The sequence below is a fragment of the Henckelia pumila genome, chromosome 3 (assembly GCF_033568475.1).
Source record: "Henckelia pumila isolate YLH828 chromosome 3, ASM3356847v2, whole genome shotgun sequence".
NCBI classification, from domain to species: domain Eukaryota; kingdom Viridiplantae; phylum Streptophyta; class Magnoliopsida; order Lamiales; family Gesneriaceae; genus Henckelia; species Henckelia pumila.
The window spans coordinates 41,103,338-41,127,210 of record NC_133122.1 but is presented as its reverse complement, the minus strand read 5'-3'; the positions used below and the strand labels follow the sequence as shown (position 1 = coordinate 41,127,210).

Below are 23,873 nucleotides of genomic sequence, written 5' to 3'. Positions count from 1 at the left end.
GAATTTTAAATTTATGGAGTGTTTAAGTATCCAATCATGCATCCATGATATTGCTACAATCAAGGGGAGCTGGAACCATAATTTACACCAAATATTGGGCCCGTCTTTAAAAAAGAGAGCCCTTTGAATGTTAGTTAAATATATATAATGTTTGTTTGTGATTCCAAGATTTAGATTTGATCGAACCTTGTAAAAAATCACTTAACTAATGGATGAGACGATGATATAAGAATGACGTATAAATATACTTAAATTAGATAATAATATATGATAATAATCTTTTGTAAAACTTTAACCAGATGAGTAATAAATAAATGTCTTACAGCATAATTTTAATTAATTGAGAACTGAGTTAAACTAAGAACCATAAAATAACACCTATTCAATCTCAGGTGGAGTTTGGTTGGCTTGATAGGATTAAGCCATCAAGCACCAAAGTTTCCGATTCTGTAGTTCACATTGAATAGCATCAAATGTTTCCTATAGAGGCGTCTGAGAGACGGACACAAGTAACAGGGGCAGCTCGATTGATGGTCATTACGATCATAGGGGCGAACATTTATAGAAATGTTGGTTGGGGTATGAGTTGTTTATTGGAAGTGAATCTCAGGTGGAGTTTGGTTGGCTATTTTTTGTTTCGATCAAGTACATATAACACGTACTACAATGTTTCCTCTAAACTTGATCACCTAGTATAGGGGAACAATTTAAAAGAACATAGCAGAAAATGAATGATCACATTAAGGAACTAAACAGTTTTACAAACATGCTTTCCCAACATAAAGAAGATAAATGCGCTAAGCTAGTTCATAATGCCTGACTCGTCACCTTATTGTTTGCTGGCAAATATGCGAATCATTCCTATACCAACGGCCGATAGAGATACGAGGGTCCCTATGCAGTACTTGATCACATCATACTTTGCTGCTTCAAGTTGAGCCCTCAGTTCATGGATTTCCTGTAACAATCAATAATCCTCAGGATCTTGAAAATTTAGGTTTCTTTGGAATAAAAGATCGAATATTTTCATCCGATACTTATTGAGGATTGGAAATTTTAGTCTTTTTTGCAATCATAATGATCATTTTTGGTGCCATAATGTTGTATACCCAACACATGTGATCCTTCATGCTATACATTTTTTTATTTTGTTGTCAATTCTTTCCTCAGAAATTATTTTTGCTAAAAGTATGCTAAACATTTCGCCAAAAAGAAAGTGATAAACTTGGAATCATCATATCAAATTCCAAATTTTATCTTGAGGTGGAGCTAGATTTTTAATTTTTGAAGTATCAGTCCAATTTGTGCCTAATAAGACATAAAAGTCACAAGTCAAAAATATGGTCAAATTACTCGTACCATTTCACAATTTGCAGAAAAATGATAAAATGCGTCGACCGAACAATATTCGCATGACTAAAAATGGAAGCAGCAGGCCAGCAGTGTAAAAGACTAAATTGGCAACTACGGAACAACAAAATGCTGAATGATGAAAATGCTATTTTCTATTTACATGGAAGTAAAAGCACTTCCTATTTAAGTAAGTAAAAAACAATGAAAAACTCACCCGATCAAGCTTGTTCGTAAGGTTTGCCGTTTCTGCACTCTGATTAGTCAGCTCATCACGAATCCGACTTTGTTGTACAAAAAAGTTTAATTAAATGAGAACAGAGCAATATATAGCAAAGCGATTAGATGAAAATACATTAATTTTATTTTCATATCCTCACCCTCTTTCGAGATTTAAATCCAGGCGTTGTCCAGCAGTAGCCTTGTCGATTTCATACCTATCTCAAGGAGAATTAGTCAAGTGACTGAATGTTGACATATTCACGCCAAAAGAAAAATGGGATTGAATTAGAAGCCAGACCTTAGTTCACCACGCATTTTCTCAATATCATTTCGGAGCTTTTCAGCCTCACGTTGAAGCAAAGAAAAATGATGGCCCTGCATCATCAGACGCAGCAAAATGATGTGAATGAGTCACTAATGTGACTGCGTGGTGTCTAGTAATAAATCCCTTGAACATGTTATATACATGTTTCGATTGTCCCTCAGATTCGAACTTTTGTGACTCCTGCTATTGGTCTTCCCCATGATAAATGCACACGTCTAATTTTGAATTCGGTTCTTTGTGGCTCATGCTATTGGTCTTCCCCATAAAATGCACAAGAACGTGTAATTTTGAATTCGGTTCATGATCTAATGTTCACTGGTTTGATAAAAAAATGTTCACTCAAAAGTTGACGCTTGACATTCGTTAACTTCTCTTTCTACCCTTCCACAAAATGTATGATTTGGTAAAATGAACTTGCAGACAGTTTCAATTCCCTAATCATTTGCGAGGCCATAAGATAGGAGCCTCTAGCACATGAAATTTCATCTGTTAGGGGAAGTTCCCACAAATTTTTAGAATAGATTGATGAGCGTAAAAAGCCAACACGTTATTGGGTAAAAGGATGGTAGAACTTAAAATCTCTGGGACTTATGAAAAAAATACAGCATTTTTACAAGATATGATAGCTTTACATGACATTCATATTGGTCATACAAGAAGACAGTCTTCAACTAAGAGTTCAATTAGAACAAGTGTAAACCATGACCACGTGCCTTTCTACATAAGGCTTCATAAATCTTGAAATCAGACACTGAAAACATCAAAATTTAGAAAAATATCTAAGTACAGAGAGTCCTAATCTGGGTGCCTTATACCAAAAAAAATGACGTGAAAAAATCAATTTCAAGAAAATATGGATACAAATATCCATTAAGTTCATCCTTTTTCTTGCCTTATGTGATGATAGCTCTCAACCTCGGATATCCAAGAAAAGAGATATGTTTCATGTTCAAATATCCAGTTAAACACCTAAAACCATAAAAATGAAAGTCGTTTTTGCAAACAATCAGCAGATTCGGCACACAAAGGAACAAGTAAACAATTTCAGTAAGTGCATTTTTTAGGATAGTTCCTTCACCCCAAGCTTCAATCGATCTACATCTTAACTAAATAATTAACCTCGATCTAATGCACAATACTTGCAATATGGCCTATGGGCCCTCTTGCAATATTGGTCTTCAGCAAAGGCCTCAAAAGTCGATGACAACGTAAACTACATCATTGCTGAAATTATAAATGAGTCGGCATTTAGTAGATCAATTTCCAACACTGAAAAAATTTCATACCTGAGAACTTTGTACTTCAGACTTAAACTTGGAAAGATTGGCTTCTTGTGCCATCTCAATCTACAATGACAAAAATTAAGGAAAAATTGCCATCTAAACTATCACAATTTACATAAAAGGTTTTGAATGTTCAGTGATAATGTATGCAGTAGAAAACACTGGAAGAACTCTTACTCTCTGCATCTCTGCTCTTGAAATAAGATTTTGCGATATATTCTCCAAACTGTCATTCAAAACCTCAGTCATAGCAGATGTAATTGCCTCTGCATGCTTTGAAGGTATGCCTTGTGCTTCTAAACTCCTCACCTGATCACAAAACAGAAGCATCTAATATTCACCTCTCCTTTACTTTATTGTGCAGCTATAACTAAGGGTACAAACAAAAACCTATGAAGAAGTAAAGGCTGCCGTTTACGTATTAAAAGTATAATCCCATCAGCAGCAATTGGGAATCAATTTTCACATAATGTTGGACTCTGTCATTCACTTAAATGTTGAATGCATCCAAACATTTTACTTTTACACTTTAATTCTCATCTCAACCAAAAGAAAATTAATAACTCACGAACATGTAGAAGCATAAACACCATAAATACAATTTTTCACATCATTTTGAAACATTATTGATCAGAAATTGAAACTGGTATGCTCTAGGTCACCCTTGAAAAATGGGCAACAAGAGCATTTGACGCAGTAGTAAACATAAATTGCAACCAGGATTCCATAATGAAATGAAGATTCGAGATTAAATCACCACAGCGTCTGAAGAAAACAATCTTGTTAAGTTCCAGAGGACCACTCCTCACAAGTCACAATCACTATTACCTTAAAATGGGTGGCTCCATTCCTCGCCGCAACAATAAACAAAAGAAACATTAACCAAAAGTTTTTTTAAAAAAATTATACCAGCGCTAGTGTGTCAACAAGATAAACGCGTCTTCCAGTAGGTTTAACGAGCTGAGAGATCTGCCTGTAGTCCAATCGGTAACCAGACGAATTCGGGGACAACGAACTATAGGATTTGACGGAAAACCGGCCTGATTGAGGCCTATTTACCTCCAAGCCTCCGGCATTAATCTCTTGAAACTTTGACAAGCGAATCCACAATTGAAACGCGCGTTTACGCGCAGCCATTAAAATTCCTCCAGGAAAAAAAAAGATCTAAATATTGGATTAATCCTCAGATTCAAAGAACGTAACTTCTAGAGGATCAATTGAGCAGAATTAAGTGTTCTCTTGATTGCAGTAAAGAAAATTTTCCTGTAAATGAAGGAAAATTGAAGAAGAAATCGTCGGTTTAATGGCGGAAAAGGGAGAATTTCGGTGGTTTCAAAAAATGTTCGAGGGGCTTCTTGCGCGTTACGCAAGAAGCTGCTCTTCGTTGGTTGGCGGATTTTTCACTTATATATTCTCCACAGCGAAACAAAGACAATGATCCCGGGGCACACCGCACACGCCTATATGTGCGGAATTATTACATTTTTATTTTTTTAATTAATTTAATTTTTTTAGTAATAATAATAATTTAGGATTCAGTGCTATGAGACTCTGCTTGCTTTTATCATTTCAATTTTATGAAATTTTTTAGATCAAATAGATGTATAGTCAGGGATGGGAAAAAATACCGAAATGTCGAAATATCGAAGATATCGTATCGAAAAAATATCGAATTTACCGAATTTTCGGTATACCGAAAATTTTGGTACGGTACGGTATCGATACCGAATTTTTTGGTACAGTAACGGTATGACATTTCAAAATTTCGATATATACGGTATACCGAAATACCAAAAATTATTGTTAAAAAATAAAAATATATAATATTTATAAACAATAAATTTAATTTTTTAAAAAATATATAATATTTTTTTCGGTATAAAACGGTATATCGGTATACTGTAAAATTTTGGTATAATCGGTATGCTATTTATATATACCTAAATACCGAAATTTTCGGTACGATATCGGTATGCATTTTCTTATACCGTAATTTTCGGTACAATATATAGTATGCGGTTTTCGATACGGTACGGTATGTCATTTCTATGTATAGTTGATATGCTGTCTATGTCATATTAGAGACACGATAAATAATTACAAAGATCGTTAAAATTATAACATCAATGGTACAAATTTTAAGTATAAATTAATTAAATCAAATTAAATATGTAATTATAATTTTCGGTGGAAAGATTAACACTTATCTGTGCGAATTTTGTGGCATTTTTCATCATTTCCAGTTTGTCATGATAACACGAAGGGAGATAATATTAGATTATGAAACATATATTTTTTTGAAAGAATTACGACAAATATTTTGTAAAGCTTTTAAATGAGTGTATTACTTTTTCTTTATACACAATAAGGGTGAATTTGCTAAAAAAAAAACAAAAAATGCTTATTAGAAGTCATACCAAACACTACCAGTCCATACAAATGAGACTCTAACTCAATAATTTTTTAGTCTTGAAATCTTATTATCAGACAAGGAAATGTTCATATCATTGGATATGTTCGACTTATGTTTTTAACAGTGTTTGATCGGGTGTCTGTAAAGTTAGGAAAATCATTTTACGGAGATGTTTGTTTATAAATATTGTTGTTTTTGTTAATAGATAGATTTGCTATTGTTTGACTCAAATTATTTTATATCATTAATTTATCATTTAATCCATTAAGAACTTTAATATATAGAAGACTACATGAACTCCAAAGAATTGGTCAACAACTTTCAAAGCCCACAATGCAAGTAGTGGAATGGTGAAGTTGGGCACTCGGGGAACCGGCTCAACTCTCGAGGAACCAAGCAGAGAAAAAGGAGAAGACTAAGTCAAAACAATTACAAATAGTGGGATGGTGGAGTTAAACACTCAGGGAACTTTTGGCACCCGAGAAACCAAGCTGAGAAAGAGTGAGAAGAAGACCAAGTCAAAGCCGTTAAGAGTTAGTGGGGTTGTTGGTTGGGCAGTTAGTGCTGCAAGAAATGGGCTTTGAGCAGTTGAGGAACTGACTCGGAAACTAGCATATAAAAAGGGCATCAACAATCAATCAATCCAAATCAAGCTCTAAAGCTCTCTGATTTTTACAGCAAATTTTCTGCATAATTTTTCAATCTTTCATTTTTATTTTTCATGTTTTTAGAATTTCAGTATATATTTCCAGCATGTATTTTTTTAGTTCCTCCACGTTTCAAGTAGCATATTTTTATGTTTTTTTTTTATGCCAAACATTTGTCATTTTCAAGTTTTAGTAGCAAAGTTAAGGTTTTCGATTGCTATTAAAAATTGTTCTTCGTTATTTCTTATGCTCTTTAGCGTTAAACCGAAGAAACCGAGTCTCGTAATCGTTTTTGGTTGAAGTTAGAATTTTCTTTTTTTCTTTTTTTTTTTCACTTTTGGCACGATTAGTGCCTAGCAAGCCCGCAAAAAAATCCGAGCTAAACAAATGGCACGCCCAGTGGGACACAATGGATGTTAACGAGCATATTTTTCCCCAAGTTTGTGAAAAAATTGGAAGGAAATGCAGTCAAGGGATAGTTGGATATATGAAGTAGATACATGTTCTAATGTTTTCAATTCTGATTATTATGTTTAAGGTTCTTGGGAACATGAAGAGTAAGATACTCATAATTTTTCAGGTTCATATGGTTATGCTCCAAAAAAAAAAAATACGGGTTCCTCGATATTTTTTTATTGAGGAAATCCAAGAACATGGTGGACCAAAAATAGTGGTAGTTCCTTCTGTACATTCCGACTCTGTTGCCACAAAGAACATGGAGGAGATAAGTTCGATGATGGTGAATGCCATGAAACAAATGAAGGAGGACATTAAAGACTTGCTGACCACGATAAAAAACATGATGGAAGATATGAACAAACTCCGGTTAAGTGGAATCACTGTGTCAAACACACATGAAACTCATTGTGAACATGGCTTCCATGAGAAAGGAGATTCAGATGGTATCTCGAAATCCATTGAAGCCCGAGGATCCATTGGGAACTTCCAAGCTGGTGATAACCACCACTCGATGAATCTCAATTCCAAAAACAATGTTAAGAGATACAGTTCACCAACAAAGAGAGAGGAGAAAGTGTGTAAAAGAACTCCTCAAAATCTGACGTACAACAGTAAGATTCCACTTTTTCAACATTTTTTTTTCATTAACCAAAAATTTTCTGCAGGACTACGTGGAACCATCAACCGAGCAAATAATCTTATGAATGCTCGGGGGCACCATATCTTCCTCAGCCTTTGGTTATCACACAATTCATGTATAGGTACAAAAGTAAATACAAGAGGTATCAGGAAACCATGGCTCGAAGGTCAAGGAACCAGTTACGTCCTGGAGGAACCAAAATCCGAAGGCCAATGAACCGCTCATGTCTTAAAGGAACCATGACCTATGAGCCAAGAAATAATTTATATCATTGTGGAAATATGACATCAAAGAACTGGTCATATAGAGTAGAAACCATAGCCCGAGGGCCACAAAGTCATACTTACCAGCAAAGGAACAACATTTCACAATCAAGGAATATGTTTTCTCTAGCATTTTGGCCGGTTGGGCCAAAATCTTGCGGGAAACTCAGCTCAATACGTGGTATTATATCCAGGCATATTGGTCCGTTGGGCCAAAAGCCTGCGGAGGACATTTGTTTGACCCATAAATTATTTTGTGCCATTAATTTATCATTTAATCCATTAAAACTTTAATATACAAGAAGACTACATGAATTGCAAATAATTGGTCAGCAACTTTCAAGACCTACAATGCAAGTAGTGAAATGGTAAAGTTGGGCACTCGAGGAACCGGCTCGATTCTCGAGGAACCAAGCAAAGAAAGAGAAAAAGACCAAGTCAAACAGTTACAAGTAGTTGGATGGTGGAGTTAGACACTCGGGGAACCTTTGACACTCGAGGAACCAAGCTGCGAAAGAGTGAGAGAAAGACCAAATCAAACTAGTTAAGAGTTAACATTTGTCATTTAGTAGCAAAGTTAAGGTTTTCGATTTCTATTAAGAATTGTCCTTCGTTATTTCTTATGCTTTTTAGGTAAAACCGAGAAACCGAGACCGACGGTGGAACCGAAAATCGTAATCGTTTTTGGTAAAAGTTAGATTTTTTTTTCTTTTTAACTTGTGGCACGATTTGTGTCTGGCACGCCCGTAAACAAAAATTCGAGCTAAACAGTTATTAACCAATATTGTTATTGGTATAAAAAAATAAAACGTAATTACTCCAACTAAAACCAATATTGTGATGCATATGAAGTTTATAAATTTTGAAGAGACATGAATGTGTGTCGTATACGAAAACTTCACAAATTAATCGAAGTTTATTTTAATAGTTATTTTTTTATGACATGTGAACTGACGATTAATGCTTTTTGGTGTGCACAAGAGAACTCCTAAGGGAATTTACTTTAAAATTTTAAATCCCTAAACTCGAACTCAAATTTGTTTTTAGTACTTGTCAGAAAAAAAATATGAGTTTAAACTTCTTGATATACATAAAAATGTTTCTGCACTCTCTGAACCCACATGTTTTTTCAGGAGTGAAATTCGGTGCAAAACATCGAATATATGGTACTAATAATATATAATATTCTAGCACTAAGTTGTTTAGATCTAGTACAAAAGATAATTTTGAAAAGCTTTTAAATGAGTGTATTAATTTTCTTTATACACAATAAGGGTGAGTGAATTTATCTACTTAGACACCGTGTTTAAATTTTGTGAAGAAAAAGTTCAAAAAATGCTTATTAAAAGTCATACCAAACACTACCGGTCCATACAATGAATCTCTAACTCAATATTTTTTTAGTCTTGTACCATATTACCAGACAAGGAGATGTTTAGATCATATGGATATTCAACTTGAATGTTTTTAACAGTGTTTGATTGATTGTTTGTAAAGTTAGGACAATCATTTTGTGGAAATGTTTGTTTATAAATATTGTTGTTTTTTTAATAGATTTGTTATTAACCACTATTGTTATTAGTACAAAAAAATTAAAACGCAATTACTGAAACTAAAACCGATATTATAATAGATATGAAGTTTATAAATATCGAAGAGACATGGATTAGTGTCGTATATGAAAACTTAAGAAAGTAATCGAAGTTTATTTTCGTATTTAATTTTTTATGACATGTGAACTATAAATTAGTGTTTTTTGATGTGCAGGAGAGGACTCCTAAGTCCTAACACACATAATATTTATAGGCTAATTTTTGTTTTACAAATGATGAATGCATCATTTAATTTTTCATGATTTCCTAATCCAGCAATAGGAAAAGTCATATAAAAAAATAAAAAAATTTAAGGACGGGAATCTATTTTGGGGGTGGGTCGATCCTACAGATGTGGTAGTGCCCTGACCCATTCAAAATCTGACATCTGTCCCTTTACTAATTTTCTTTTTTTATTTATTTTTCTGAGCTTTTACTTTACCATGATTAAAATTTTGTGGGCCTAAAAACTTAACCATAGCTACTATTATAAAAACTTTCCAAAAGTTAAAATAACACATGAATTTCAAACCCCTTTCACCAAATCTGAAGAGCACGACACCTACCACCATTGCGTACGCCGTTGAAGGTCCCTCGCCGGTACACCGTCGAAGGTCTGCCAGCGTCACCGTCACAGTTGGTACACCGTCGATGCTAAGTTCAGTTCCTATTATGTTGACTGTTGTTTTGTGTGATTGTATCCTTTATTTTTTTTTTTCAAAGCAAATTATTTTTCTTTTGAATGTGTAATCTGGTCGAATTGCACATTCTAAAAAATTTGTTGAACATTATCTTTCTTGATTTTGATTTCAAGAATATTATGAGTGTTCTGCTATTTGATTTTTAATTTTGCACCTTTCTAGAAAGGGTTAGGCTTGAGAACTACGGGCTTCTTGTAGAATCCAAAACTAATTCGGAAGGCTTCTTGCTGGTGTTTGTGACTAAATGTTGGTATCTTTCTTTAATTTTTCTTGAATTGTTTTACTTGATGGATCAATATTAATTAGAAACATCTTTTGAGTTCGAAAAGATTTTTTGATGTTCTAACATGTAAATTTCAAGAAGGTTCCAAACATAATCATAATTTTAATCTTAATTCAGACTCGGTTAATATTTACGTAAATTAATCTGTTTTATATAGACATGTGGATTTCATCCTTGTAGTGGTTGAGATTAACGTGTTTCCTTTAGTTTTTTTTTTCTTCACAATAAGACTTATTATATTTCAATTCTCTTTCGAATTTTCAGTTTTGGGTGTATTTAACTTTCAAATCTCCAAAAAAAGGGTAATATGCATGCTAATAATGTTTATTTATAAATAACAGCAATAACTAGAGAAATCGAGCCAATTAATAATATCTCTCTGGAGTCGTGGCTTGCTCCGTCAGAAAATTAGTATAGATTGGATGTCGATGCCACTTACAAGGAGAGCTCCAATAGTTGCATAATTGGAGGTGTGGTTCTTAATCACAAGGGTCAGCCGGTTCTGGCTTCTGGTAAAAAAAATTATATGCTACATTTTGTCACGATGGGTGAGTTCTTCCAATGCAAGATGGAAATAATACCGTTCGATAGCACAACATTCAGATTCAACACATCTCATTGGATTCTCTACTCGTCGTGCAAGTCGTCACAAGGCCAGAAGAAGATATTAGCTATGTGTGATCAAATACATGATTGTAATGGGAATTGTAAAATAAATTCTTATTATCCCCTTACGAAAATGATGTTATTTTAATATAATTTATTGATCTTCTTTAACTTTTTTGATTAACAGTTTTGATTAAGTTTGAGTGAAATTGGTCGGGATCAAGTATGTCAAAATTGGTAGAATTTGAAAGCAAACTTTAAAGTCGCACGACTATGCGAGTAAATGCCAACTAAACATATGCCAACTAAAAATCATGAGAATTCGAATTACATTGATTTAAGGGGAAAAAATATCTCTCGTTTATCATATTATGTTAAAAACTACTTTGAAATGTTAAGTATCTTGTTTTTAATCTAAAACAAGAGACATGTAGACAAAATGGTACATAAGTTTGCTCAATATAGTATGCACTCCCATGAGGATTTTGTATTTGCTGATAATATCCCTATCTTATTGTCTTATGCTGTGCAAAATGACCTTTTAACACAATAATAAAATCGTGTATATTCCTTTAAAAAAACAATAGACACCGACATGAGAAAATAATATCTATTATATGGATTAAATGAAAGAACTTTACCTCATGTCTACAAAAACAACATCATTTCAATCATTCAATACAAAAGAAACAGAGGAAAAATAAACATTTGGATAAATACATTTCATTCACAACCCACATTATCCACCAAAATGAGAAATACACACATGTTCAATTCATAATGTTGATTCTAATAATCTCCAAGAATACAACCAAAACAAATTACATCTAATTATGGCATTTTCTGTCTAAATCAAGATAAATCATTCTTGATGTCATCATTCCACAACTGAGTTTTTACCTTCATTTTCTTCATCAAATCAAAACCTGGAAAAAAAATTACTTGAAACAAGAAGTTTTAAATTTTTTTGTTCTTCTTGCTATCACAACTCCAAATTTAAAAATTTAACAAGTTACCTGTGCTCAGTTGATCATATTGTCCATAGAAGTGTGCTTGAAATATCTTTAACAAAAAATGCACCTTGACTAGGAGAACTTCAGTGGTTATCAAAAGGTCCCTATGTAAACATAAAAAAAAAACTTCATGATTACTCACTTAACTTTGAAAATTAATTAAACTAACTCAAATTTATGAATGTTGAAACTTCATTAATAAAATACATTCACCCATTGAGATTGATATTGATGAAATGATTGATTGCTTCCAAATTGAGGCGCAGTGGATGGAAATTGAGAAGATTGAGCATTAGTGTACTGTGATGAAGGTGTCCTTGGATATTGTGGTTGTAGGACATTGTTTGCATCCTGTGAACTTTGTCCTTTTCTTTTGGTGAATTTTTCATCTAAATTGTGTAGAGTAATACATAATCAAGGATTTAGTTAATAAATAAATATAATCGTAAATAAAATAAAAACTTACTTGATTTCGCGGCTTTGACATTTCTTTTTCTCTTTTTGTTTTTTCCATCCCAATGACGTACAATATTAGTGTCAGTGATTCCTCTTGACTTGACACTAATAGGATTACGCACGAACATTTCGTTTAACATGACATTCTCTTTTTCAGCAACATTTTTGGAAGCATTTTGATTATCTAGCCCTAGTTCTTCGAGCAACACATTTATTTGCTTGCATGCACTATCAAGAATTTCAGTCAACTTACTTCTTGCTATTTCATGAGCTTTACATCTCATGCTAAGAGAATATATCGACCTCATACTGTGATTAACAAACACCATCTCAGATTCACGACCACTTTCACTTTCAATTTCTCCAGCATCATCAAGTATTCTATTCCTTGCATTTTTCATCCATCGTTTCTTTATGCATGAATTGGGAATGATATGCACATTCATCACATTAAAGACTTTCAAAGCATGCTTGCACAATATTCCCATCGACTCAAATTTGTGACAACTGCATTTTACTTCGTGAGTCTCCTTATTGAACACCACTTGCTTAGCCCTTGTATTTTCACCATGAGATATTACCTTGAACTCAAGTAAAGAGTCACTAAAGTTCGAAGGTTGTTGAATGAATGTTGTGTTCAATGAATTGATAAATTCTAATTCAAACAGCTTGAATATGGTGAGTGTATAGATATCAGCAGCACAATTCAACAAAGGATTATGTTTCAAAATCATCGAAGCCTTCCCATGACGACAACGAGTATCCTCGACCTTTTCACTTTCTCGCCAATTGCTTTGAATTTTTTCATAACTGAGCACAAAATCATACAATGAAAAGGCTTTGTCAACCACTTTCTTAAAAACAGCATTCGTACTCTCGCTTCTAGAAGTAGCCAAAAGACCCGCACTGAACTTGAGATTGCTGAAAGTAGTAGCCCATTTATGTCTCAATTTATACATGACATTCAACCATTTATGACTACTGAGATTATATTCGTCGATCATATCTCTCCATGTTCCCTCAAAGTCTTCTTCAGATTCACATTGACTCATGCACTTATGCCACAATTGTTTAAAATTTGAATCACCGTTCAAGTGACCCAAGTGTGATGGGGCATTTTGATTGATATGCCATTGACACAACCGATGATGTGCACATGGAAATATTGTTTCTATTGCATTCATCATTGCTCGACACTGATCCGTGAATATTGTTTCAGGCTGTTTCCCACTCATAGAAGCAAGAAATGTTCCAAACAACCATTCAAATGTATTCTCAGTCTCATCTGACAAGAACGCCAAACCAAACATGACATTTTGCTTGTGATGATTTATTCCAATAAAAGGGGCACATATCAAGTTGTATCTATTAGTCTGATAAGTAGTATCGACCGATAGAACATCTCCAAAATATTCGTAATCAATCAAGCATCTGTGATCTCTAAAGAAAAAATTCATCACTCGATTGTCATCATCTAATTGAACATTCCAATAAAAATTAGACTCGGTGTTGGACTTGTTTATAAAATAGTGAAGCAATGCAGCAGCATCCCCATCCTCAACTTTCGTATGTTTCTTTATACGATTGAGGTGATCATATGCATCTTTTCGAACAAATCCCAAATTCTGTGGTCCTTGTGCTTCGTTTTCCATATATGAAACTGCACTAGCTACAGAAATCCCAGCACTTACCATTGCTGCTAAGGTGGACTTTTGAGCATACGAAATGTTGCGTGATGATCTCAACAAATGTCTTTGATCAGCCATAACCATTTCATGGTTATGTTCTATCACAAACTTAGCTACTTTCCATTCTCCACCATTTTGTCTCGTTATTCTCAGTTTGGCTTTACATCTAGTTCTAGATGTTGGCTTTAAGTAGATAGGAATTCTTTCGCTAGAACATTTTTCATCTTTACCACCTTGACAAGAACATTCGAAATCTTTAGCCTGGAGTTCTTTAGTGCCAGTGAAATAACGTTGATCACCTTTCTTAACGCTAAAACCTTTGGCATGTGCATAATTACAATATAGCAAATAGGCATCTTCAACACTCCTAACAATTTGGCCAACACGCAATCTATTCTCCAATTGATTTTCAAGAGATTCTGTAGATACCTGAATATGTCCAGTGTTTGAAGATTCAAAAACTACACATTGCTCTTCATTTCTATTCTCAACTTCAACTCCAATACTGATTCCTCCCACTAAGTCTGAAACAACAAATTAACTTTCATAATTTGAAACTTAAAAGTTTAAAGATGACAATTTTCCTTACAATGATAAAAGAACTACAAACCTGGTGTATCACTTATCATATTGTCGATTTCGCATAAGAGATTATGAATGAACAATGACCTACATAAAAATCAAACAAAAATTCAATTAAAGATTTTCATTTATTATTTATCACTAAAGAAACTATTTTTTCAACTGCATAAAGAACTTTCAACTTTTACGTGAAAAACAAGTGCCTAAAAGAGCTTATAAAATTCACATTTGCAAGATTAAAAATTCTGATATGATTGGTAATTTTCAAAGTGTTCATTTTTTTATTATTAAAACTTAAATTTATCATAAAAACCTCAAACATAAAATAAAAAGATGTTTTTTTGTTATAAATTATTATGCAACGTATGGATTACTAATTTACTATTGTTTTATCTTATAAAAAAATGATCCTGATTAATTACCACTAATTAAATTAATTAAAAAACTATAAAGCTGATTGTTGGAGTTATCAGTAGATTGGTGTGTGAAACTTTACGAAGGCAGCTCATAAATCACAAAAATATACAAAATGTGTTGTCTATAATTAATAAAACCCTTTTTTTACCACTAAAATAATAATAATAATAATAATAATAATAATAATAATAATAATAATAAACCCCTTTTTTCAACATTTATCGAAAGTGATAAGGCGCCACTAATTTCATTTCATTCCATTACATAATAATAATGATAATTTATAAACTGTATATAACCATATGTATATATATATAAACCAATAAAGTACAGAATTAAATAGCTAAGGAAAAAAAGTACTTGGCATGAGGAAGATGATAGGCTAAATGCAAAAAATTTTTACAGCAGCACGGCAATGATGGGTGAGTCTCCCGCGGCAAAGGCAATGGAGGAGGAAGAAAGGTTTTTTAAAAGGAATTTGATGGTGGTTGATGAAAATTTTGATGAAGAAAACGTGTGATGTTAGTAAAAAATTCGGCGGATGTGATTGAAAAAATTGACGCGAATTTCCCTCCAATTTGGTAAACAAACCATGGTAAAGTAAAAGCTCAGAAAAATAAATAAAAAAAGAAAATTAGTAAAGGGACAAATGTCAAATTTTGAATGGGTCAGGGCACTACCACATCTGTAGGATCGACCCACCCCTATTTTGGATAATATTGTAATTATGTGTATTTATTATATTAATTAAAAAAAAACATTTACCGTCAAAACAAATCTAAAAAAAAACATAAATATGAAATTAACAATATCAACTCCCGTCGTCATATCCACCCCTTGCCTCCATTTGCCAAACAGCAAGCCGTCACGATACCTCGCGTCACAGCAGGTTCTCCCTCTTTAGTGTAACCATTGGAAATCTATCTCTAAATTTCTTGTTTCTTTCATCTGTTTAAGATCTGTTTTCTGTTTGATTTTCTGGGGATTTTTTGTGGTTATGAATTACATGATTTCTGTTTCCTACTTTTAATGTTCGTTTATGGTTAATTGTTCGGCGGACGTGTAATCATGGGCTCAGATTTGTTGTAATTCTAAGATGGGTTGTGTGATTGGACTCATAATCGTTTGGATTGGTTTATGGCTTTTTAGCTGTATTCGGAGCTGCGCTTTTGTTTAGATTTCTTAGAATTTACCTCGGTGCTTGGTTTTCGTCACGTTCAATCATCCCGAAGTCATCAATTACATTTGGGATTTCGGATCTGTAGTTTGAAGAGCAGCTGTTAATTATGTTTTTGGTGTCTTGGAGTTTGTTAATCTGGATTCGCCCCTTTCGTTCCTTAATTCAGTTAGGAAGTGAATTGTGTGTATCCGGAAGTCATGCATCATAGCAGGTTTGGAAATCCGTATGATTAAGTTGTTGTTTCCTTTTTTGGCGCCTTGGTGTGTCTTGATAAGGGTAGATTTTCCGATGATGTTCTGAGGTATTATTAATGTGTTTCTTTTAGGGGGATTTTGTACTTAACTATTATGATTTTTATTTTCACTTTCATTGCTCATTGTCGGTCAATTCTTCGCTGGAATAGTAAATAAGATTTAAGATTTTTCATGATATTTAAGTTGTGTAGTGCTTAATTTGAATAATCCTTTTTTTTTTGTTTATATATGCCTCTGAGCTGTATTTCAAGTTCCAGATTTGTTTTAGGATTCGTTTTCCCTATTTTCTCCGTCCTTTCTTGTTCCCAGAAATTATAATTCATAACTATGGTTTCAGATATAATTTGATAGAAATTGTTGGTTCCATAGTGTTGTTATTAACCAGAAGCAAGTCAATTATGGTATAATGTCCTGCCAGATTCATGACACCAGTAATCCATGACCATGATGGTCAGTTTACCCCACAACATGGGAACATATATCTGATCTTCTTTTTATTTTGTTAATAGTGGCCGACAAGTTTATTCTCGAAATTGAGGAAAAGACAACTCGAATAACAACATGCTTTATAAATGAAGGTGTAAACTGTTTGGTTGCTATAATTTGTCAAGTTTGCTACAAGCAAATCAATAAACATGAATCTGTCGTGTCCCTTTGAAGCGAACCACAGTAGGCTCCACCGTCATAATCAGCAGTTTGCTTTTCATTCCGATTCTTCCTCTTATCTGTCTAGTATGAGAGTATTCATATATTGATCATTGTTTAATTAAACTAGTCAATAAAATGCTGACCGTGGAGATGGTGTGAGCAGCAGAAACTCTCTACATCTGATGGCTGGCATGTCTGAAAATTGAAATGAAGAAGTGTTCAGCTTCTGCTATTAGTTTTAGATGTGCTACGATTGTGGAAGGAGATGCTTGTAATACCAAGGATGTGGCACATTGAATTTTGAATTAGAGAATTTAATGGGCGTTGGTTCCGTGTATGTGATTGATGTCGGGTGGTATTTGTTTGTTGAAATATTATTACAGTGTAGTGTTGGAATTTGGTGTTTAAAATCATGAAGGTAAGGTGAAGATTTTCTGGGACTCATTGACATGGTATTGGATGTGTGGTTGTCGTGGACAGGGAGGAGGCAGCAGCTGTGTTGTTGGTGATATTATTGCGCATAGGTGTTGATTTGTTGATTGAAATAGTTTTGAAAATGAGCTTAGACAACAGAAGTCGTAGCAGGAGCAGAAGCAGGAGCCCGATGGATCGTAAGATGCGTACTCAGCGCTATTCCTATCGTGATGCTCCCTATAAGCGGGATTCAAGGCGGGGTTTCAGGTTATTTGGTCTCAATTCATTCATTTATTTGTAACTATTTTCACTCTTTCATGTGTTGGTTGAGGAGGAGGGGGCGGTTGATGTATGGGATCAACCTGAATGGAAGCAGCTCCGATGTACCTGGAGGCTAGTGTCTTTTGGGTCTTGCTTGAATCTCGTTCTTAATTGCTTTTAGAAATTCATATGAATGCTTTTGGTTGCTTGTGCTCCATCATTCACTCGTATCCCAAGTTATTATGAAAATACCAGAAAAAGCTCTAGAAAATGGATTGAATTATTTCTGTGTTTCTGCCTTATTCTTCCCTACAGCATTGCAGCATCATGAGATACCGTCCTCTTCCTTACATTTAGTGAGATTTTCTTCTGCAGTGAGAACAGTTTGTGCAACAACTGCAAAAGGCCTGGCCATTTTGCTCGAGAATGCCCCAGTGCTGCTCTCTGCCACAATTGTGGTCTTCCTGGGTAAGTGTCCTTTGGTATGCCATACCCTTGCCGCTTCAAAGACACTGTATGCGTGTAATCATGTTGTGACAGCTTATATCTCATTATTCTTATTTTTGAGAAATTAAGATGGATATTTAACTTTTGACCCTTCTAGTATTTATCATTCACCCCTTTTGCCTTTTATTGTAAAGCATTTTTCGAAGATTGTAACTTTTCAACGCTAAACCTGTTTGTATGAGGTGTTTTCATTATGTATAAGAAAAGAGTTTCTTGATATAGTACTGTTCAAGTGCAAGAGAGATTTTTGGTTTGAAATGAAATTTTGTTAAGGGGTTTTTCATATAAACGTCTTAACGTTTTTTCATACAGAAAGTGGTGCTTCTCTTCATGGGAAAAATTTGTTGCAATTCAACAATTTTTATTTTAAATACTCATAATTGTTGGTCGAAATTCGTAATTAATTCCCCAAAATATAACATTTGTTTTTTCCTTGTGTCTATGCTTGTTCACTTCACAGTCTGGCGACGTGTAGCTGCTTCATGATAGTAATAATTGGCTCCCTTGCCTTGGGATACGTGTGTGTTTATTTTTTAAATTTCAAGTCTAATACCACTTTGGTAATCATGTCCTCTGTGGATACAAGTCTGATTATTTTTAACCTTCCACGATGATTTGAAATTCGAATCAGGCATTTTGCATCAGAATGCAACACAAAAGCTCTTTGCTGGAATTGCCGAGAACCTGGCCACATGGCTGGAAACTGTCCAAATGAAGGCATTTGCCACACCTGTGGAAAGGCTGGTCATCGTGCCAGGGACTGCACGGCACCTCCAATGCATCCTGGTGACATGAGGCTGTGCAACAACTGCTACAAGCAAGGCCACATGGCAGCTGACTGCACTAATGACAAGGCCTGCAAGAATTGCAGGAAACCTGGCCATATAGCTCGCGAGTGTCAAAATGATCCTGTCTGCAATACATGCAACATATCTGGGCACCTGGCGAGAGACTGTCCCAAGGGAGGCCACCCGTTTGAGGATAGGGTTGGTGGAGGTCGTGGAGGCGGGTTTCGTGATATCGTGTGCCGGACTTGCCAGCAGGTGGGGCATATGAGTAGGGACTGTGTTTCAATGACTATATGCCACAACTGTGGGGGCAGAGGGCATATGGCATTCGAATGCCCATCTGGGAGGTTCATGGACCGTTTTCCGCGAAGGTACTAGGAGAAGAAATACATGGCCTATATGTTTGGCCAATTGTTGTTTGCTTTTCTAGGTTCTATGAATGAAGTTAATGTTGCACTTTTTCCTGATTTTTGGTCGAACCTGGCCGTTTTGACCTTTTTATTCCCGGACAGTTTATGAAATCGTGACCACTGTACTCGTTTTAAGTTGAAGAGCATTTAGCATTTGGCGTGTCTGATGGTGTTTTCTTCCCTTGACTTTTTGGCATGTGTGAGAGAGCTATGTTTATGTTACATCAGCTGTGTCGAGATATACTCATTGTAACATAGATAGTTCCATCACATAGCATTGTGCGGCCAATATCTTTGCTGATTTCATTCAAATTATGCAAATTTAACATTGATGTTTTAAATGTTTTACAACATGCCTGGATGGCTGCGTAGAATGGGGAGGGTGGTTTAATCTCAACGTCCCAACATATTAGGAAATATCTTGTAGCTGTATCAGCTGTATAGGAACAAGCCTTTGTCCCACATGCATATATTGATATTTTAAAATTGTGAAATAGTGTTTGCAAGAGTTTATTTTAAGCGTGTCTTTCTAGACAATGAAATGTTTGTAAAAACTGAAAAATACTTATAATAAGCAATTGCAGACATTACCATAATCAAACCCTGAGGCGCTAGTTTTATTACAAGCATATAAACATGTTTGCAAGAAAGCTTTGGATCAAGATGTTTGAATGTTGAAAATCAAAATTTATTGTCTTCTGATGTTTGTATTTGTACTTTTCTGCGGCCCCTTTTAGTTTCTGAAGTTACTATGCATATATGATATATCAATATCTTATTTTTCTCGGGTATGCCTGGATCTTTTATTTGTAAATTTTTTGAAAGAGGGATATGCCTGGATTTGATGTAATCTACTTATGTTTTAGTATGTTATCTTGATTTGTCTAGGTTAGTTTGCGTACAAATGTAACTAACTTTTTAATCAATACTATTCACATTTTTTTTTTTTTTTTATAGAATTCGCTAAATAATAACAATATTATATTTTATTTGGTCTTCGGAAATAATTTTATACATTTAGATTTAAACTGAATATCTAAGCTGACTCAAGATTTTCCGGACACCAAAAATCATTATTGAATCAGATGCTAAACTTGTCGTGGAAGCATTATCCATGCCAAAACTCTTCCTATCTATGGTGGTGGTTTGAATATTGCAAATTTGTAGCAAATGATTTTCAATATCGTTTCTTTATTTATTTATTTATTTATTTTGTGACGTGGAAACCCGCAGCCGCTACCTTCGATGCGCACTTAATAAACTTGTTTTTGTAAAACAATCGACGAATCAAGAGGTTCATCTCTTAGTACAAGAGCATGCCTTTCTAGGTCTTGAAAACTGAGTTATACTTTCGCGTTATGTTATTTATAATATAATAATTTAACGAATATATGTTTATTAAAAAAAGTTGAATACCTCATCTAATAACTTTCAAAATTAGTGAAAGACATGATTAGATAAATCTTTAATGTTATATTATTATTATGGGGAAAAAATGACGGAATTAAAACTCAAAAAAATATTGAGATTAGATTAAAATTACACCAACATAATTACATTTTATTACATGCAAATGTAAAAATTAATATATATATATATATATATATATATATATATATATATATAAACACACCCTACATGCCAAAACTCACTAATTCATTCTGCATACTCCCTTGCCCTTTTCCCCTTCTCCCTTTTAATATTTCAAGCTTTATCGATAAACCCTAGTTGCCCCCATATTTCTGGTGAGAGGTTTGTTTTCCTTCTAAATTCTCACACTTTTTTCCTCATTTTATGAGGCTATGTTCATCGTTTCCAGATTTCAAAACGCTAAGTTTGCCTGATTTTATTTTGTTTCTCTTGCCTTTTTTAATTAATTGTATAAGCTGCAGTATGGAATTTTGCTATTTTTGTGTGTGCGTATTACAACTTGATGATCAATGAAAAGGGGTTATAGCGGAAACGGGATGATTTGATATCCATTTTGGATGAAATAAGGGAATTGTAACACGGTAGAGATCAGGATTTGGTGTTGGTGCCACTTAATGTTTTCGGGTTGAAAGAGGTTCTGATGAATTCATGGCATGGAAAAGCTTGAAAATTGCACTGTGTGCCAATCTAATTTTCGGGATCGATGACCTCGCTTTGAGTCCAAATTCTAACTCACATTTTTTATTGTTTCATGTATCGCATACTAATTTCTATGCTTCCTGTTTCTCTATGTTAAAGTTTTCTTTAAGTTTATGACTGTTGGTTATATTGATTGGTCTTCTTTTTGATAGCAGCATTTGTCCAGCCTCTTGCCCATTTATCAATTATGCATAATTCTAACCTGTTTGAACAGATCTGGGTTCCTTTGGTTGTTTCAATGTTTTGGGAAACTAATGATTTTGTTTCTAATTCGGAGTCTCTTTTTGTGGATTAAATTTAGTATGTTGTTTTTACTAATATGCAAACAGTAAACGTTTCTTGTTTGGCATTTGTTATAAATTGTTGATCTTCTGAACGTGTGTTTTATCACATCTGTGGGTTTCCTTTTAAGGTTGCATATTAACATTGCTGTAATCACGTCCATTTTTTTTTTGTCTTTTTGGGAAGGGATTTGCAATTTAGAAATGCTACTTAAAATTTGTTAACAATCAAGTCTAAAACATACGATGAATCTAGCCTTTGTCAGAGTGGAAAGCTTTTGTCCATATAAATCGAATTATTGAAGATAATGAAACTCTTTCATATCATTTTTTAATTAAAATTTATAAATATTCGTGAGAGCAGGTAGTGAATAGCTTTTTCAGCTTTCCCATGTTTTTGCCATGGATGCTGGTGGTGATATGACAGAGCCTAGTGTATCTTCCTCGGGTCTCAATTCTGTAGATTTTGGCCAAAGTGGAACAGTGCATTCACCAGAAGATGTTGCCTGGGCTGATTCTTGTCTGACAAAAGATCCGGACGCACTAGAAAACGGATGGAATTCTCTTAGATGCGCATTGTTTGAAACTTCTGTTTCCCAGCCTGACTCCTCATCACATGAGACTGATAATTTTCCTGTAAGTGACAAAATGGATGTTATTTCTTCGAGTGAGAGGACAGGGGATGCGAAGAATCTTGAAAAAGCAACCATTGATGTTGCATCTAATGGAAAAGCATCTGAACCAAGTAGTAGTGATAGTTCAAATAGTGAGAATACCGATGGCTTCTGGTCTAGGCACAACTTAGATGATGTTTTCCTTCCTACGTACAACGAAAATTTGAGGGACCTTGGAACGTCTGATGCTGAAGTGGATATGGTTTTACAAACACTCAAACTAGATCAACCAACGGATGACATTTTCAAAATATGGGATTTAGACATTCAACCAGAGGAAGATGATCTTATAAAACAGTTGAATGCAGCCCTCGCAGGAAGTTCTCTGGAGCCAAATCCTTCAGTTTCTGACGAATTCAAGGCATGGAAAAGCTTGAAAGACGCACCGCTTGAGGATCTCATTTACAGGATTAATGAGCTTTCTTTGAGTCCAAATTAACAATTTGTTACTGCTTCATATATCTCATACTAGGTTCCATGTTTCTTGTTTTGCTTTTACGTACGTTACGTGATCGCAGGATTAAAGCCTCTCCCAAAGTCTTTGACTTATGGCTGCATTGATTGGTCCACATAATCCGCTTGAGGATTATGAATATTTACATGGATTGCCAGGGAAATGCTCGAGGTAGCTTTCAATTGGAAACAACGTGTTATGTTATTTTGAATAAATGTTATCGACTAGGTTCTGATTTCTAATGGCAAAGAGTAACCAGTGCTAGTTTCTGTTAAGTACTGACAAGTTTCATGTTCATTTTAGTTGTATTACTTGACAGTTGACATTATCTACCAGAATAAATTGGTTTTAGTGTATATTTCAATTCTTCTTTTCTTCATTTCTCTTTGATTAATGGGGTGGGGGCTTCGTCTCAATCGAACCCAATACCTCTCCTCTGTAGGGAAATGTTTGGGGTTTTTTTTTGAAATAATATAAAAATATAAAAAATTTATAAAAATAAAACATTTGTTAAATGGTTACTAAACTATAACAATCCGGGTAGAGACTCTGAATCCAATTTTTTTTTAATTTTTTATTTAAAAATTTGTTTCCTAAAAATAAATTTTAAAACTCAATTTAATTTTTTTGGTCCATTGGCCAGCCGATTTTTCTATAAAAACAAAGAAAAAATGATATGTTTTACATGATTTTTTTGTATATAATTATATGTTAAATTCTTGTTTTATATAATGTTAAATCATAATTAATTCGTTGGATTATATTAATTTCACATACGATTGGAAGGTATTAGCAATAATAATTGAAAAAAATAATTTGTGAGATAATAAGAAAATCTAAATCTTATATATAATTTAAATCTAAAAGTGTAGTTGTAAAAAATTTAAAATGTACTATGTAATACATAAAAAATAATTTTTAAAAATAAAATT

The 23,873-nt window shown here is 34.0% G+C and overlaps 4 protein-coding genes across 7 annotated transcripts; 2 read left to right on the top strand and 2 right to left on the bottom strand.

Annotated features, from left to right (window-relative positions):
* Window positions 1-345: 345 nt before the first annotated feature.
* Window positions 346-4,591, bottom strand: LOC140887494 (protein FMP32, mitochondrial-like). Its single transcript, XM_073294754.1, has 7 exons — window positions 4,090-4,591; window positions 3,358-3,489; window positions 3,184-3,243; window positions 1,871-1,947; window positions 1,731-1,787; window positions 1,568-1,634; window positions 346-958 (listed from the first exon to the last, which is right to left on the bottom strand). Exons 1-7 carry the CDS (start codon window positions 4,315-4,317, stop codon window positions 830-832), a joined length of 750 nt encoding a protein of 249 aa, XP_073150855.1. The 5' UTR covers window positions 4,318-4,591; the 3' UTR covers window positions 346-829.
* Window positions 4,592-11,636: 7,045 nt separating this feature from the next.
* On the bottom strand, window positions 11,637-14,570 carry LOC140888546 (protein FAR1-RELATED SEQUENCE 5-like). Its single transcript, XM_073296237.1, has 3 exons — window positions 14,552-14,570; window positions 12,264-14,465; window positions 11,637-11,710 (listed from the first exon to the last, which is right to left on the bottom strand). The coding sequence occupies exons 1-3, from the start codon at window positions 14,568-14,570 to the stop codon at window positions 11,637-11,639; spliced, it is 2,295 nt and encodes a 764-aa protein (XP_073152338.1).
* A 1,155-nt stretch (window positions 14,571-15,725) lies between these two features.
* LOC140886993 (uncharacterized) lies at window positions 15,726-19,567 on the top strand. Of its 3 annotated transcripts, none has more exons than XM_073293968.1 (4): window positions 15,726-15,829; window positions 17,503-17,703; window positions 18,073-18,165; window positions 18,836-19,567. In XM_073293968.1, exons 2-4 carry the CDS (start codon window positions 17,579-17,581, stop codon window positions 19,368-19,370), a joined length of 753 nt encoding a protein of 250 aa, XP_073150069.1. In that variant the 5' UTR covers window positions 15,726-15,829; window positions 17,503-17,578; the 3' UTR covers window positions 19,371-19,567. The 3 variants fall into 3 exon arrangements, with proteins under 3 accessions (XP_073150069.1, XP_073150070.1, XP_073150068.1); XM_073293969.1 differs by having other exon boundaries at window positions 15,813-15,829; window positions 17,150-17,703; XM_073293967.1 differs by lacking the exon at window positions 15,726-15,829 and adding an exon at window positions 15,852-16,331.
* A 1,484-nt stretch (window positions 19,568-21,051) lies between these two features.
* Window positions 21,052-23,304, top strand: LOC140891740 (uncharacterized). 2 transcript variants are annotated; one of them, XM_073300364.1, is made up of 2 exons: window positions 21,052-21,154; window positions 22,178-23,303. In XM_073300364.1, exon 2 carries the CDS (start codon window positions 22,216-22,218, stop codon window positions 22,924-22,926), a length of 711 nt encoding a protein of 236 aa, XP_073156465.1. In that variant the 5' UTR covers window positions 21,052-21,154; window positions 22,178-22,215; the 3' UTR covers window positions 22,927-23,303. The 2 variants fall into 2 exon arrangements, with proteins under 2 accessions (XP_073156465.1, XP_073156466.1); XM_073300365.1 differs by having other exon boundaries at window positions 21,069-21,147; window positions 22,178-23,304.
* Window positions 23,305-23,873: the final 569 nt, after the last annotated feature.